The sequence below is a fragment of the Pelophylax lessonae genome (assembly GCF_965119305.1).
Source record: "Pelophylax lessonae genome assembly, chromosome: 1".
In the NCBI taxonomy this organism is placed as follows: domain Eukaryota; kingdom Metazoa; phylum Chordata; class Amphibia; order Anura; family Ranidae; genus Pelophylax; species Pelophylax lessonae.
The window spans coordinates 507,469,479-507,484,850 of NC_138768.1; the positions used below are offsets into that span (position 1 = coordinate 507,469,479).

The 15,372-nt window shown below is 45.6% G+C and overlaps 1 protein-coding gene across 1 annotated transcript in view; it reads right to left on the reverse strand.

Moving 5' to 3' along the window:
- The window catches only part of ELL (elongation factor for RNA polymerase II), a 196,101-nt gene that overhangs the window by 13,361 nt on the left and 167,368 nt on the right, over nt 1-15,372 (reverse strand). Inside the window, exon 11 of the mRNA XM_082263798.1 lies at nt 1,774-1,818. Within this exon, the coding sequence (XP_082119924.1) occupies nt 1,774-1,818 (45 nt within the window). The remainder of the gene's footprint in view (nt 1-1,773; nt 1,819-15,372) is intronic.

Consider the following 15,372-nt stretch of genomic DNA (forward strand, 5'->3'; position numbering starts at 1 on the left):
CCTTTTTCTTGCGGCCCGGAGGCACGAAAACACAGTCTGAGCGGTGAAGGAAGGTCCCAGCTTATTAGGGGGGGGGGGGCTATACCTTTGGAGAATTGAGGAAGAAGAGTGCTCTTCCCAGCATTCAGACTCTTGATCAACTTATCCAGCGAGTCGCCAAATAATTGCACTCCCAGAAAAGGAAGATCTATTAAGGCCTCCCTGGAAGCCTGGTCAGCCGACCAGCTCTTCAGCCAAACCATGCGTCTTATGGCAATCCCCGCAGCCAACACTCTGGCCACCAGGGGAGCTGCATCCAAGGATGCATCACACAGGAACACCAGGGCCTGGGCCATCTGGTCCATAAGTTTCATCGGCTCCGGGGGAACTATGTCAGGATCCAAGTTCCCTTTCAGAACATTCACCCATTCCGTAAGCGTCTGATCAAAACAGACACAAAAACCGGTTTCAGGATAGAACCCGCCAACACATGACGATGGCGGGAAATGGATTCCACCCGCCTGTCCACGGGATCCGTAAAAACCAAGAAATCTTCCACAGGCACTAAAGTAGATTTGTTCAACCTGGAAACAGGATGATCCACCTTGGGCGGTACCATCCAACGGTTGGAAACAGTCTCAGCAAATGGATAACGGCATTTAAAGCGCTTAGGCACGACTAGCACATGCTTGATTCCCCGCCATTGGTCATTAACAATATCATGAAAATTCTCAGGACAAGGGAAAACCTTGCCAGATTTTTGGGTCTTGCGGGAGCCAAAAGACACCTGTGTCCCTTCCGGCATGGGCTCATCTGCCATGCCCCCCACTCCACCGCTGATCACCGCGGACTCCCTTTTAACTATATACAGATAGAGCGTGCAGGGATATGCCCACAAAGACCCCAAAACTTTACCAGAAGAAACCTCCTGAACCGGTCTGTGCAGCAGGAAAGTGAGAGAGACACAGGATATGACATCAGCCTGGTATGTGAAAGGTCACACTGCCTGTGTAGCTCCATAGGGCTACACAAAAATGTCTGCCAATGCAAGTCTATGGGAAGCACAGAGAAAATGGCTGCATCATACAAGCCAATGGGGAAAAAAAGTTATATTGCCCACACTAAAAATGGCGGCGCACCATGCGGCCAAGGACCCTCAATATGAAGACCACAAGGGATCTACAACCAGACCCAGCAGGAAAAGGTACCATTACCACCCCCCCCCCCAGGGCGCCGCAACAATAGAGCCCACCCAGGGGGCAGGGCACAGGGCTGGGTAGCCCGACAGGCCAGGGGGATCTTTTAGGAAAACCAGGTCCCATTATCCCCAAGGGAGGGCCCACATCCCCCCCAAGACCAGCAAGGGGGGTTGCATTTACTCACCGTAGCATGGACCGGGTGGGCTCCGCTCAGGACAGACCACCTCCCACCCAGAGTGGGGGTGCTGCCAGCCGAGGGGTACGCCGTGACTCAGAGCGTTCCAGGTCGTCGCTTCCCAGCGAGACATCCACTCGCAGGCTCGTCCCCATCCAAAAAGGGGCTCAGTAGTGGTGAGGCCTAGTGCGGGATTCAGTCGTGGCGAGGCCTAGTGCGGGACTATGACCTGCTCATGCTCGTAGCCCATAAAATCCCAATAAAATACATTTAAGTTTTTGATTGTAACATGACAAAATGTGGAAAATTTCAAGAGGTATGAATACTTTTTTCAAGGCACTGTAAATTCTGCTTTGCAACTGCAAATTGCACAGTTAGCCCAGATATCACCGTCAATTGACTTTAGTTGCGATTACTTACTTTTTTAATTTTACGATACTCTTGTAAGATTTGATCATGGATAGTCTAAAAACAAAAAAAAAACAAAAAAAACGAAAAAGATTCACGTTACTATTCCAAACATTTAAAAACAAAAAACAAAGATGATGCAGATAAAGAGTGTACTTTGATACAGTATCAGTAAAATTCTACAATTCACTCGCCATTAGCATACACTCAAATCAATTTCTAGGCCACCCCTGTATATCAAGCTATTATTGACAAAAAGCAGTGCTGGGATAAACTGGTTACCTTGTGTGAAACCGGGACGCAATCTTTACCCAAAACATCAAATTTTAAAGTGCACCAGTAGTGACATCAAAGTTTATAAGCTGCTACATGTAATTCACTAGGTGTAATGCATTTAGTATCTTAAAGCTCAAGTCTAGGTTTCCATTTACAATAAATTTGTATTTAGGAGAAACTGCGCTAGGAATTCAGAGTATATGGTAATAGCAACTAGCACGATAACCTAATACATGGTGTACATAAAATATAGAAAGCAACAGTGCAGTGCTAAAAGAATCACATTAGTACTACATACAAATAAAAATGTAAATACTAAAAATGGGAAAACCATACCCGATGGCACGTATGATAAAACGCAGGGGGTGGAGCCGGAACACAGTCCACTTTGCATGCACGAACCCGCCATGGCCATCTTTGCTTCTGGCAAACTGACTATACATGTGATACAAAGTTTATATACCATCCATCTATTGTAAATGCATTTTCTTTATTAAATCGCATATGCTCTACTGGTTTACACTATGGAGTGCCTTTCCTTTTATATAATTTTTTATTGATTTGGTAGCGTACTGGTCGGTGGGAATATAGCGGTGTGATCGTTTGGCAAGGTGTTTGAGAGGAGTTGGAGGCCACGAGGAGTACAAACTAAGCACTGTTTGACCACTCTTTATTTGTGGGTCATTTGTTTTCGATAAGCCCCCACCTTTTTAGACACTGGTGGTTTGCTGTCCTATTGTTGTGAAGCTTAGAGGCTGATGGAATTTACATCTGCTCTCCTCTGGTCACATGTAGAGAAAACTGCTTCACATACCTTATGGCTCTTCATTGGGACTTTTTGCTCATCACTTTTGCACTTCTGTTTTTCCCACCATTTTTAATTTTCTTATTTGTATTATTTACATTTTTATTTTCATGTTGCACTAATGTGAGATTTTAGTGCTGCACTGTTGCTTTCCATACTTTAAATTGCTAGGGCAAAGCTGGCCCACACATACTATTTTCATTAGTAAGTTATTCGGTGGTTGTGAATGCTGAATCAGATTGTAGTAGCATCAGCAACGTACAATATGCAAAACTGTGTTCCACAGCATTACATGCGAGCTCCCATCTGCCGCAACAACAAAATCAAGTAAGGCTGAGTACTTCTCAGCCATTCAGAGGAAGCCTGGTATTTTTATCAATACAAGGCTTCCTCTGATTGGCCAAAGTGGAGAATGACATCTGCTTGCCTTTCCACCTCAGCCAGAGGAAGTTTTCTAATCATTGATAAAAATACAAAGGCTTTCTCTGAATGGCTGACAAGCACCCAACCCAACTCGATCTTGTTCCGGCAGCAGACGGGAAGTCACCTGTACAGTTACGGAACACAGTGCTGTATAATGTACATTGCTGATGCTACTACAGTATAATAAAGCACTCATAGCTGCTGAATTGCTTGGTAATAAAAATTCATATGGGCCAGTTTATTTACTATTAAGTGATAGAAAACCTAGACTTTGGCTTTAAGCCATGCAACCACGATGGTTAGCGCTGCCTCCTTTTTATTATACAGGATTTATATAGCGCCAACAGGTTACGCATCGCTTTACAATATAAAGGAAGGCAGCACAGTTACAAACAGGCTCCTGCTCAAAAGAGCCAACAATGTAATAGGGTGGGGTAAGTGGTACAAAAGGTCGTAATTGTGGGGGATGAGCCGATGGAAGGGAATAAAGATTAGTTGGAGGCATGATGGGCTTCTCTGAAGAGTTGAGTTTTCAGAGATCGCCTAAAGGCAGCCAGAGTAGATGATAGCTGGACAGATTGAGGCAGAGTGTTCCAGAGGATGTCAGAGGCTCTGGAGAAGTCCTGTAGAGGAGCATGGGAGGAGCAAACCAGGAAGCTTGAGAGCAAGAGGTCTTTAAGGCCCCTTTCACACTATCCGTCCGTCGGACAGATTCCGTTTTTCTCAGCGGGGGATCGAGCCGCCGATCCCCCGCTGAGCAGGAGGATGACAGCTGTGTCTCCGCGCTGCGTGCGGAGACACAGCTTTCAGTTCCCCATGCATCTCTATGGGGGAAATTGGATGGGAACGGACCGTCGGTCCGTTCTCATCCGATCCGCTGGACGGATGGAAAATAGGGTTTCCATCCGTCCAGATTTGACGGATCGGATGTCAGCGGACATGTCTCCGCTGACATCCGATCCCCCATAGAGATGCATTGGGGGACCGTTCAGATCCGCCAAAAAAAACGGACAGGCGGATCTGAACGGTCCGCCTGTGTGAAAGGGGCCTTAAGGAGCGGAGAGGATGGTTTTAGTGATATTTGGACACAAGATTGGTGATGTAGTTTGTGGCAGAGTTGTGAATGGCTTTGTATGTTGTTCGTATTTTGAATTAAATTTGCTGGGTGTTCGAAAGCAAGTGTAAGGATTGGCAGAGGGGTCCAATAAGGGCTTAAGTATATAAGTGATGTGCATGCTTGAGAGGGGATGGTAAAATGCCAGGAGGGAGGGAGAGATTAAAGATGTGAGTGAAGTAGCATAAGATAGAAGAGGATGACACTAGTTGTGAGGGAACAGGATCCAGAGGACAACTGGTTAAGAGGGAATCTGAAAAAAGTTTTGTAACCTTTTTAGTAGTAGCTGGGTCAAAAGAAGTGTTGACTGTGCTGTTAGACAAGGCATGTGAAGTGGGGAAGATGTTTGTACAGTGGAGGTGTCCTCACATACTGCATCAATCTGGTCTTTGAAGGGATTGGCAATTTCTTGAGAAGTTAGTGGGTAGAGGGGGTGGGAGACAAAGCAGTGAGTTAAAGGTAGAGAAGAGCTGATGGGGACTGGATGCCAAGGTATTATTAAAAAAGAGACAAAGTATGTTTGTTTGGCAGCATGGAGGCAGGGATTGTGTTTTAGGAGGGCAGATTTTTATAGGGTGAAGTCCTGCAGGAATTTGGTTTTATGTCACAATCATTCCAAAGCACGGCAAGGTCTCTTGAGATTTCTGGTGTTGTCAGTTTGCCAGGGTTGTATTGGTCGGGGCCTGATTCTGGTCCAGGAGGCCGATAGATCACTGCAATCCTCAGAGAAATGTGAGAAAACAGACAAATACAGTGCATCTCAAAAGAAGGAAGGGATAGAGGAATGGGAAGGGAGGGGATAGAGGGATAGAAAGGGAGGGGATAGAGGGATAGAAAGGGAGGGGATAGAGGGATAGAAAGGGAGGGGGTAGAGGGATGGGAAGGGAGGGATAGAGGGATGGGAAGGGAGGGATAGAGGGATGGGAAGGGAGGGATAGAGAGCATTTGGAAGGCGCTCTGCGGGGATAGAAGGAATCTAACTCCTCCTCCTTTCTATCCACTGGGGCTAGGAAAGTCCAGTGAAGGCCACCATGGGAGAGGGCAGCAGGAGGAGCCGAACCATAATCTTGAAGCCAGGTTTCAGTTATGGCAATTATGTTAACGCAACAGGAGATAAAAAGGTTATGCACAGATGTGAGTTTGTTACAGACGGAGCGGTTGTGTTCCAGAGGGTGCATAAGATTTGAAGGCTGTTTTTTTGAAGCAGGGGAATATAAATTAAACTGAAAAAATTGTGGCTGTTGGCAGAGGAGTAGGGGTGCTTGATATAGGGTTTGCCGTTAGAAAATGGAGGCACATATATAACTGTCCGGGTGTTTAGGTCAGCATGTGGGTTTAGTATTTGCAGGTGGTGATGGGTGCAATACTAGGGAAAGGGTAGGGGTGAGGATGATATGTGTAGGCTGTAAGGTAGAGAGGAGGGGTAGGAGGGTAGAGTAATTTGAGGGTAGAGTAATTTGAGGACAGAGAGCACCAATATGAGAAGGAAGAGTCGAGGGAGCATGTTAGTGGAAATAGTGGGAATATGACTTCAAAGAAATGAAACAGCAAATGTTGGTTTGCTTGCAGTCTTTCCAGAGTTCTTGTTGTGGCTTCATATAGCTTTAGTTATCCTGCTTTTGTGAAACTGCCACAACACTCTTAAAAGAAACATTGAGGAAAGAGACATGCTGCCCGCCACTGGCCAGTCTGACATACCCATAAAACATCCTTTAAATTTATAGGGATGCTGAGGAGGCAAGCATGTGTCACCCAAATTAATTAGAATCTGATTTGAGACATGGGAGGGGAGATGATCAGTAAACCAGACTAGCCAAAGATATAGGCCAGAGTCATAAAAAGGTAATTTACTCTTGATCACTAAAGCCAAATCGAGTTCAGAATCAATCACCAATTATATAGAAAATTTTAAAGAAAATGGCAGTAGAGGACATTAACCAAAAATATAGCAATCTTAATAATCAGTCATATATAGCAGGGTGTACATGTGGTATGGCAGTATAGGACATTTACCAAAAATATAGCAGTCTCAACCACCCTCATAAGGCATACTGCTAAAGTAGTTATCTAATAAACTCACAACCCATGTTACGTTCCACTACAAAATACATCTTTTAACATTAATCCTCAATATTTACAATTAAAACATGCTCTGACAGCGAATAAAAACCTATGGATAAAACTAAGCTTTTATTTTGTGTATGTGTGCTGTTTAAGCATATCCAACCCCAAAACGAATATATTGCAGCTTACCAGTCCTTAGGTGTGGTGGCTACATTAGCTTTTATTTTTCAGGCAAATAACATTTTCAGCAAGTACAGAGAATGCCTGTTGATCTTGCCAAAAATGCAGTGCCTTTTTCACTTTCTATGAACTGAAAAGACAACAAAAATAATATTTTCCTTTTGTAAACTACTAGTCCCATCAATCTGCCATATAATGGAGATAAGCAAAAGGCAGACAAGTTTTCAGTCCAGCCTGTGAGAGAACTATAACTCTTCCTATAGATGCAGTATGTGTGTATTAGGGCTGAAACAACTAATCGATTAATCGACAACTAATCAATTATGAAAATGTTTGTTATTCTCAGAGTGGATTAGAGATTTTGCTCCCTAACCATATAGTTGTATGTTTGCCACTGCATAAAGATATTTAAAAAAAAAAAAAAACTTAAAGGCAATTAAATAACTAAATTATACACCACACTTCTTTTTAGGTTATTATTCGATCAAAATAATTGGCCAACTAATCGATTATGAAAGCCCTAGTGTGTATAGCCACTTAGAACTAGGAAGTGTGCAGGAAAAAAAAAAAGCCAAAAAGTAAAATCGAATGCAGCCACTGCAGCTAAAGACTGAAAATATTTAAAATGAAGTAAATTACTTTAGTCCATAGGTCAAAATAAAAAAAAGTGAAAACAAAAAACTAGGCATGACCAGTCCTGCATTTCCTTTGGGTTTATTAAAGGGATTATACATTAAAAAACCTTTTTAACAGTTTCCCACGTGAAGACTATAATCTAAACCTAATATAAACCAGGTCTTCCCATACAGAACTTTGCAAGGAAATTACAGATTTGATATATACAGTTTCTGATATTTAAGATTTGTAGAAGTTAGAAAATGCACTACACCACTGTGATACATTATGGGGTTGCTTTACTAAATAATTTTTTTTTACTAATGTGAAGCAGTGTTCACAGTCTTGACCCCCTTGTAAATCAACCACATTTTTGCAAGGCACTTAATCTTTCCAGAGATATTAGTATGGCCAGTCCATTGAAATTAACTTACCATTTTATCACTGCTCTTGTGGGCAGTGGCTCAGAGGCAGAGACTCAAGCCTACTTGCGACAGCATTTATAATATATCGAACATTTTTAAACATTTTTTGGCCACTGGCTAAAAAACGCCTCTTGAGATGCAATGCGGGCTTTGCCCTGTGATATACATAGCTTTGGGACTTAAGTGGTTATTTAGGCAGCAGGGGTGGGTGGGCCGAAAACACAGGAGAGTAGAGGGGAGGGGGAGGAGGACACAGGAGAGTAGAAAGCAGGGCTGCGGATGATGGAGGCATGTACACTGACCACGGTGTCAGGGCTCAGCAGCCATGATACACCGTGGTCAGTTTACAGAGGTGAGAGTAGATACTGGCCAGGTTTTTTAGGTGATGGAAGGGGCCAAATAACACAGCACAAGCACTGTGTTGTAACTAACATGTTTTAAGGGAATAGAGTCAATTTTTTTTTAGGGTAAAAAATGATTTAAGGGGCATTTTCTTAACTTCACAGAATGTACTTTCACTGGCCTAGGACCACTATGGCAAAAAGTATTGTGTTTTGAAATCATATGCATGTAATACATAAAAAATAAAAACAAAGAGCGGTCCATAAATAGCAAAATTTTATACCAAATATTAAGTATTAAACCTTTGCAGTTCTTAATATATGAATTTTGTACTTATGTACAGTAAAATCCTTTTCTGAAAATTCGAGGGACACAGGAAGTCTTCAACCATCAGGTTACGCCATCACCAACTGGGAGGACTGACTACTGGCACACAAACGAAAAACGAAACCAGCTAAGGTTTTCCCCTCCTATTACCAGCATTCCTGAATTTCATAGCAAAATAGAACCAAGAGCATGATCACAAACACAAATGGGTAGGACCAAAAAAAACACAGCAGGAATGGGAAATAAGGTGTCCAGCACCCTAAGCAAATGTATTCACTCCCAGTGCCTGGCTGAACTGACCCACTCACTACATGCGTCTAAAGCAGCCCCTTAACCTTTTTAAACACAGAGGCATAACAGAGACATAACTTTACAGTCTCAGAGAACCCCTGCTAAAAATGACTAGATCTACAACTCATGATCCATTAGTGTGAAGGTCATTGGAAAAAATGACCCCCTTAGAGACGGCTAAAAACATCAATGCTGTCAGTGGGTACTTATCTGAGAGGCAGAAATTGCTAATTGCCAATTGCACAAGGAACCACTAGCAACCTCTGGAGAAACTCTAGGAGTCCAAGAAAAATCTGCTCTAAAGTGATAGACACACGCTTAGGCAGTTCCGGCAGCTTTGGCCTAGAAAGCACTTTACAGCTAACTTTTACCAGAACAAAGGCTGTAAAAGTGCCCCATGCAGAACCCAATGTCAGAAGGTTACTTCAAGGCTATCCCTGCAATGCCAGGTACAGCGGGGTGTCCAGACATGGTAAAACATTTAGGGTAAAAATGACCAAACCAGATAGCTGCAATCAAAGAGAAAGCTTTAGCAGCAACATAGAGAAAAAGTAAATTTGAGAAAAAAAAAAATAGAAAATGAAAAAAGGGTTAGCAAAATAAAAACTGGATTTTTGACTTCCCGTAAAATCCTTTTCTCTTAAGTTCATTGGCGGACGCAGTTCCTGATGCATATCAGTAGGGTTATACTGCCCCCTACAGGAGTAGGACACTAGGCAGAAAAAAAAAGTTCTGGCTACGCCTATGGGCAGTCCCGGAGGGTACATCCTCTCTCTTCCTGCATAGAATGTCAGTTTTGTATCAAAGCAGTGTCAGAGAAGTAACACCAATCTAACTCAAAATAGAGGGGCAGGTACTGAGTCCGTCAATGAACTTAAAAGAAAGGGATTTTACGGTAAGTCGAAAATCCAGTTTTCTCTATCGTTCATTGACGGACGCAGTTCCTGATGCATATCAGTAGCGACGTCCCAAAGCAGTAAAATGAGGGGTGGGAACAGCAGAAAAAAAACAATTCTCCAAAGCTAAATATAGCCAACCAGGCAACATAGGTCTCATCAGAACAGCAAGATGAGGCCCACCTGAAAAACAGAAACACCCCCAAGGAAGGCCAAAAGCCCTCCATACAGCAGCCAGCAAAACATTGCAGCCAACAGAGGCATCTGCCATAAAATCCACCTTATAAAATTTGGTAAAAGGTGTGAACAGACGACCAGGTAGCCGCACTGCAACCTGAAGCCCAGATGTCTGTATGGCAAAAAGCCCAGGAAGCACCAAGCGCCTGAGTAGAACGTGCTGAAACAGGGAAAGGTAAGACCTGACCCTAATTGAATAAGCCTACACCACCGTCCGTCTGACCATTCTGGAAATAGCCGCAGCAGACGCAGGCAGCCCTTTTCTTGGGCCATCCGTGTGTACAGAGAGCGAATCTGACTTACGAAAAAACTCAGTCGCCAAGTACACCTTGAGTGCCTGAACTATATTCAGAGTATGCAATGCACATTCCTTAGGATTTTTGGGCTTAGGACACAAGGATGGTAATACAATCCCTTGTTCAAGTGAACACCACCTTTAGAAGGAAGGACGGATCCGGATGAAGTACCACCTGTCTCCACAAACCAAAATATAGGGAGAACGACAGGACAATGTTGCCAGTGCTGACACCATGCGCACAGAAGTGACAGCCACCAAGGCCACCTTCCGTGATGAGGTAGGCAGGGGAAACCCCCGAATACTTGCAAAAGGAGGTTTTTGAAGAACCCAGTCCCCAGTTGGTGACAGAGGTCGCACCGGAAGTACCAAGTGTCGCACCCCCTGGAAGAAAGTACGCACCCGGGGACAGGCGTTTAGAAGAGAATTGCCAAAGCCGAAACCTGACCCTTAATAGTACTCAAGGCCAACTTTTGATCAACTCCCCGTTGAAGAAAAGCCAAGATCTGGGGTATCGAGTAAGAGCGAGGGAGAACCCAAAGGGACTCCCACGCAATATACTACTTTTTCGTCCAATGATAAATCCTTTAGAAGAGAATTGCCAAAGCCGAAACCTGACCCTTAATAGTACTCCAGGCCAACTTTTGATCAACTCCCCGTTGAAGGAAAGCCAAGATCTGGGGTATCGAGTAAGAGCGAGGGAGAACCCAAAGGGACTCCCACGCAATATACTACTTTTTCGTCCAATGATAAATCCTCCTAGAAGTCTCTTTCCTTGCATTAAGCAGAGTGGGAATCACTGAAGCAGACAATCCCCTGTCCTGCAGCACCTGGCTTTCAACAGCCAAACCGACAAAGCCAGCGACCGCAAAGCAGGATGGAAGATTGGCCCTGGAGACAATAGATCCTCCCTGAGAGGAAGTCTCCAAGGAGCATCTGCGACTAGCCTAACCAGGTCGGCGTACCAAGCTCGGCGAGGCCAGTCCGGAGCCACATAAAAGACCGGAATCCCTTCTGCCTTGATCCTGCGAAGAGGTCTTGGCAGCAACTTGAGAGGAGGAAGGCCGACAGCAGCTGATACTTAACCCATGGTGCCATCAGTGCATCAGCCAGAGGGTCCCGGTAGCAGGCCACAACCTCTGCACTATCCTGTTGATGAGACGTCAACAGATCCATGTATGGAGGAGTGCCCCAATGAAGGCACAACTGCTGGAACACTTCCGGATTCAAGGACCATTGACCTGCACCCAAGGCCTGTCGACTGAGGTGATCCGCCTGCCAATTTTCCACACCTGGAATGTGAACAGCAGAGAGCTGGAACAAGGCGATCTGCCCAGCGAAGAATGCCTGTCACTTCCAAGGCCGCAAGGTCGTGGCATAGTCCGAATGAATGCGCACTGGACAGCTGCAGGTGCCTGGTCCAGTGAACTAGGCAAAGACAGATCGCTCTCAGCTCCATTACATTGATCGATAACCTTGTGTCCCCCAGGGACCATACTCCCTGAGCAGGGAAACTGCCGAGGACTCGCCCCCCCGGACAGGCTTGCATAGTCAGACTTAGAATCCGAGACATCAGATGAGGCAGGGGTAGGTGGAGAGTTTCTGCGCACCTCGTCCTTTCAAGGCCACCTCCACCCGGGACCGAAATGCTTCCAGAACTGCCAAAAAATGCATTGGTGGACAGTGGAGATCTGGAACGCCCTGCGGCCTCCATGAGGGGGTCAGGTGGGGACACATGGTCTGCAAGGTCCATACTGAACCAGAAGAACCCCCCAGCAAAAAATGACAAAAATGACTGTGCTACAGCACCCACCGAAGGTCAGGCATGCCCTGAAGACCCCCAGAGAGAGAAAGACCCCCAGAACCCACTGTCCCAAAATGCATTCCTAGGACGTCTGCATGTGTAGCAGCAAGCTCTCCCAAAAGGGAGTGAGCTATGAAAACTGCCCAGGGTGAGGGGAGGGGGTACACAGGACAGAGGGGAACCCAGGAATGTGAGGGTCCAACCATCCCAGGAAGGGGCCCACGTCCACCCCAAAATCTGCCAGGGAGGGGGTACATTTACTCACCGTACCAGGAACACAGGCGGGCGCCATCTGACAGGAACCCTCTCCGCCGAAGTGGGGGGCTGTCGGCCAAATAGGAATGCTGCGACACAGGCCTAGACCCTGTCGTGTGTAACCTTGCGTGACATTTAACTCGTGGGGCCAGTCCTCATCCAGTGGGACTATGTCGCAGCCAACCCAGCGTGGAGCTAAGGTCTGCGCGCGCGCTGCCAGCTGCGGGGACCACTGGATCTAAATATCCAGCCCGTCGGCATAGTTGCTTGTAGATCTCACAGGAAAAAAATCTGGAGAAAAAAGCTAGCTAATAAAAACGATTTACATAAAAAAACACTTATGCCAGGACCAAAGATCCCAGCAAGGAACTAGGTCCTTTCCCCCTACTAGGCAGATTAAAACGTAGATCCTATGCAGGAAGAGAGAGGGTGTACCCTCCAGGACTGCCCATAGGCGTAGCCAGAACTTATTTTTCTGACTAGTGTTCTACTCCTGTAGGGGGCAGTATAACCCTACTGATATGCATCAGGAACTGCGTCCGTTAATGAACGATAGAGAAATAAGATTTTTGTAAGATCTTACTGTAAAATCTTTCTCTGATGTCCATCGACAGAGGCAGCCTCCTCTTCATGAGCTGAGTGGGTTATGCTGCCACCTGCAGGAGTAGTCTAGGCAGTACGTTAGTACAAACTTTTAACATATCCACGCCCACGGGGCTGTCCCTCCAGGAATAACCCCCACTGCCACAGCCCAGCACATCAGTTTAGTTGCAAGCAGTGAAGAAAAAAAAAAAAAAAAAACATCCCCAATCAGAGGGGTGGGTGCTGCGCCTGATGGACATCACAGAAAAATATTTTACGGCAAGATCTTACAATAATCGTATCTCCAACGTCCATTGACAGATGCAGCCTCATCTTCAGGAGCTGAGTGGGACGTCCCAAAGCAGTATAGGCATGATGGGTAGAAAAAAACACAACCAGACCGTAACGTCAACTCCAAGAGGCTAAACCTAGCCAACCGGGCAATATGGAGTTCAACCAAACAACAGGAGCTCACCCAGGCAAAAAAACCCTTAGAGAATAATAAAAAAAAACATTCTCTAATGAAAACAGCAGCCTGCAAAACCTTGCGGCCAAAAGAGGCATCTGAAGAAGCCAACAAATCCACCTTGTAAAATTTTGTTTGTAAAGGTGTGCACAGACGACCAAGTCGCTGCCTTACAAACTTGTATAACAGAGGCCTGGGGGCGAAAAGCCCAAGAGGCACTCAGCGCTCTAGTAGAATGAGCCTTCACAGGGAAAAGAGGAACCTGACCCTTGATTGAATAAGCCTGAACAGCCGTCTGCCTGTTCCATCTCAAAATGGTAGCAGCGGATGCAGCCAAAACTTTGAGAGGACCGTCCGGAAGGACAAAGAGTCCGACTTCCTGAAGGACTTAGTAACCGTCAGATAAACCCTTATTGCCCGAACCACATCCAGAGAGTGCAAGGCAGCTTCCTTGGGATGTTTAGGCTTAGGACACAAGGAAGGCAACACGAGGTCTTCATTTAGGTGAAAATCCGACACCACCTTAGGAAGAAAAGACAGATCCACTTTATCCCTGTGGACCACCAAAAAGGCAGACAGGACAGCCCCAACTCAGAGATTCTGCCCAGGAGTCTTCCACAGGCCCAAGGGTAGATTTGTTTAATCTGGAGACAAGATGGTCCACTTTAGGTGGCACTGTCCAACGGTTGGAGACCTATTCAGCAAAAGGGTACCATTGTTTAAAGCTTTCTGGCACTACTAACACATGCTTAACCCGCCGCCATTGGTCATTCACAATATTGCGAAAAGTGTCGAGACAAGGGAAAACCCTGTCAGCTTTTGGAGACCTCAGAGCCAAAAGCCACCTGCGTCCCTGCCTGCGTGGGCTCATCAGCCAATTTTAAAGTAACTTGTACTGAAATAATCAGGGCTTCCACTAAAGCTCGTTCCCGCGCTGCAGCTGAAGAGGACAGGTCCTTTTCACCATCTGACTGCGAGGACAGGGACCCTTCAAGGGGGGCGTCTGGGGCGACCACATCAGCCTCTGAATCAGAGGACACCTCCAGAGATGGAGAAGGCAGCGGCCGTTTTCAGCTAACAACCTTTTTCTTGACCAAATCAACTTTAGTCGCCAGGCTTTCCAGAGCTGCTGAAATCACGGCCAGCGACTGATTCGGACTGTCTGGGAGTCGCACAGAGTGGGTCTGAGGGTGATTGCAGTTTTGGACTCCATATTGCAATTTGCAAAAACCAAGGTACTGTCACTTTAAGAACGCCGATCACGGTACCCACCACCGATCTCAGTGGTCTGCAGGGAACCCCTTTAAACTAGACAGACAGAAGAATGTGCAGGGATATGTCCGCAAGAACCCAAAGTACTGTACCACCTCAGACAAACCGTCCTTCTGATCGTTCCAGCAGCATGGAGAGAAAGACAAAGTGACCTCAGCCAGCAGCAGGAAACAAATGCACAGCTAGTGATGTCGCCTGAGAAAGGTCATGCTGCTCAGGGCTACACAAACATGGATGCCCATACTGATCAATCGGAAGCTCAGGGAAAATGGCTGCCCATAGAAGTCTATTTACAATTCACATTTCCCGCATTTAAAATGGTGGCGCCCACGGCGAGCCATGCAGCCAGGGACCGATACATGAGGCCTCAGGAACCACAACAGGGACTAGCTAGTTTCAGGGAAAATCCTTCCCTGAAACTAGCTAGCGAGTAAAGAGAAAGAAAAAGAAAATATTCTGAAAGGAATCCCAGCAGGAAAGCTAGGCCCTACTCCTTCTCTAGGCAGAAAAACTGATGTGCTGGGCTGTGGCAGTGAGGATTATGCCTGGAGGGACAGCCCCGTGGGCGTGGATGTGTTAAAAGTTTGTATTAACGTACTGCCTAGACTACTCCTGCAGGTGGCATCATAACCCACTCAGCTCATGAAGAGGAGGCTGCCTCTGTCGATGGATGATAGAGAAAACTGATTTTTCAAAAGAGGAAAGCTTAAAGAGGTTGTAAACTCATACACACTTTTTTTTTTTGTTCGACCTGAAAGAGAAACGCATAATGAGCTAGTATCTCTATAATAAGTCGCGCTAACTTGAATGATGGAAAATAAAGTCCATAAAGTCCATATGTATCAGGATCACAGTATTCAAACAGGCTTCCTATGGGTATACGCTTACCAGAAATGGTAAATCAAAAGGCAGGTTCTCTAAGATAAATCTCGTCCCCTTGAT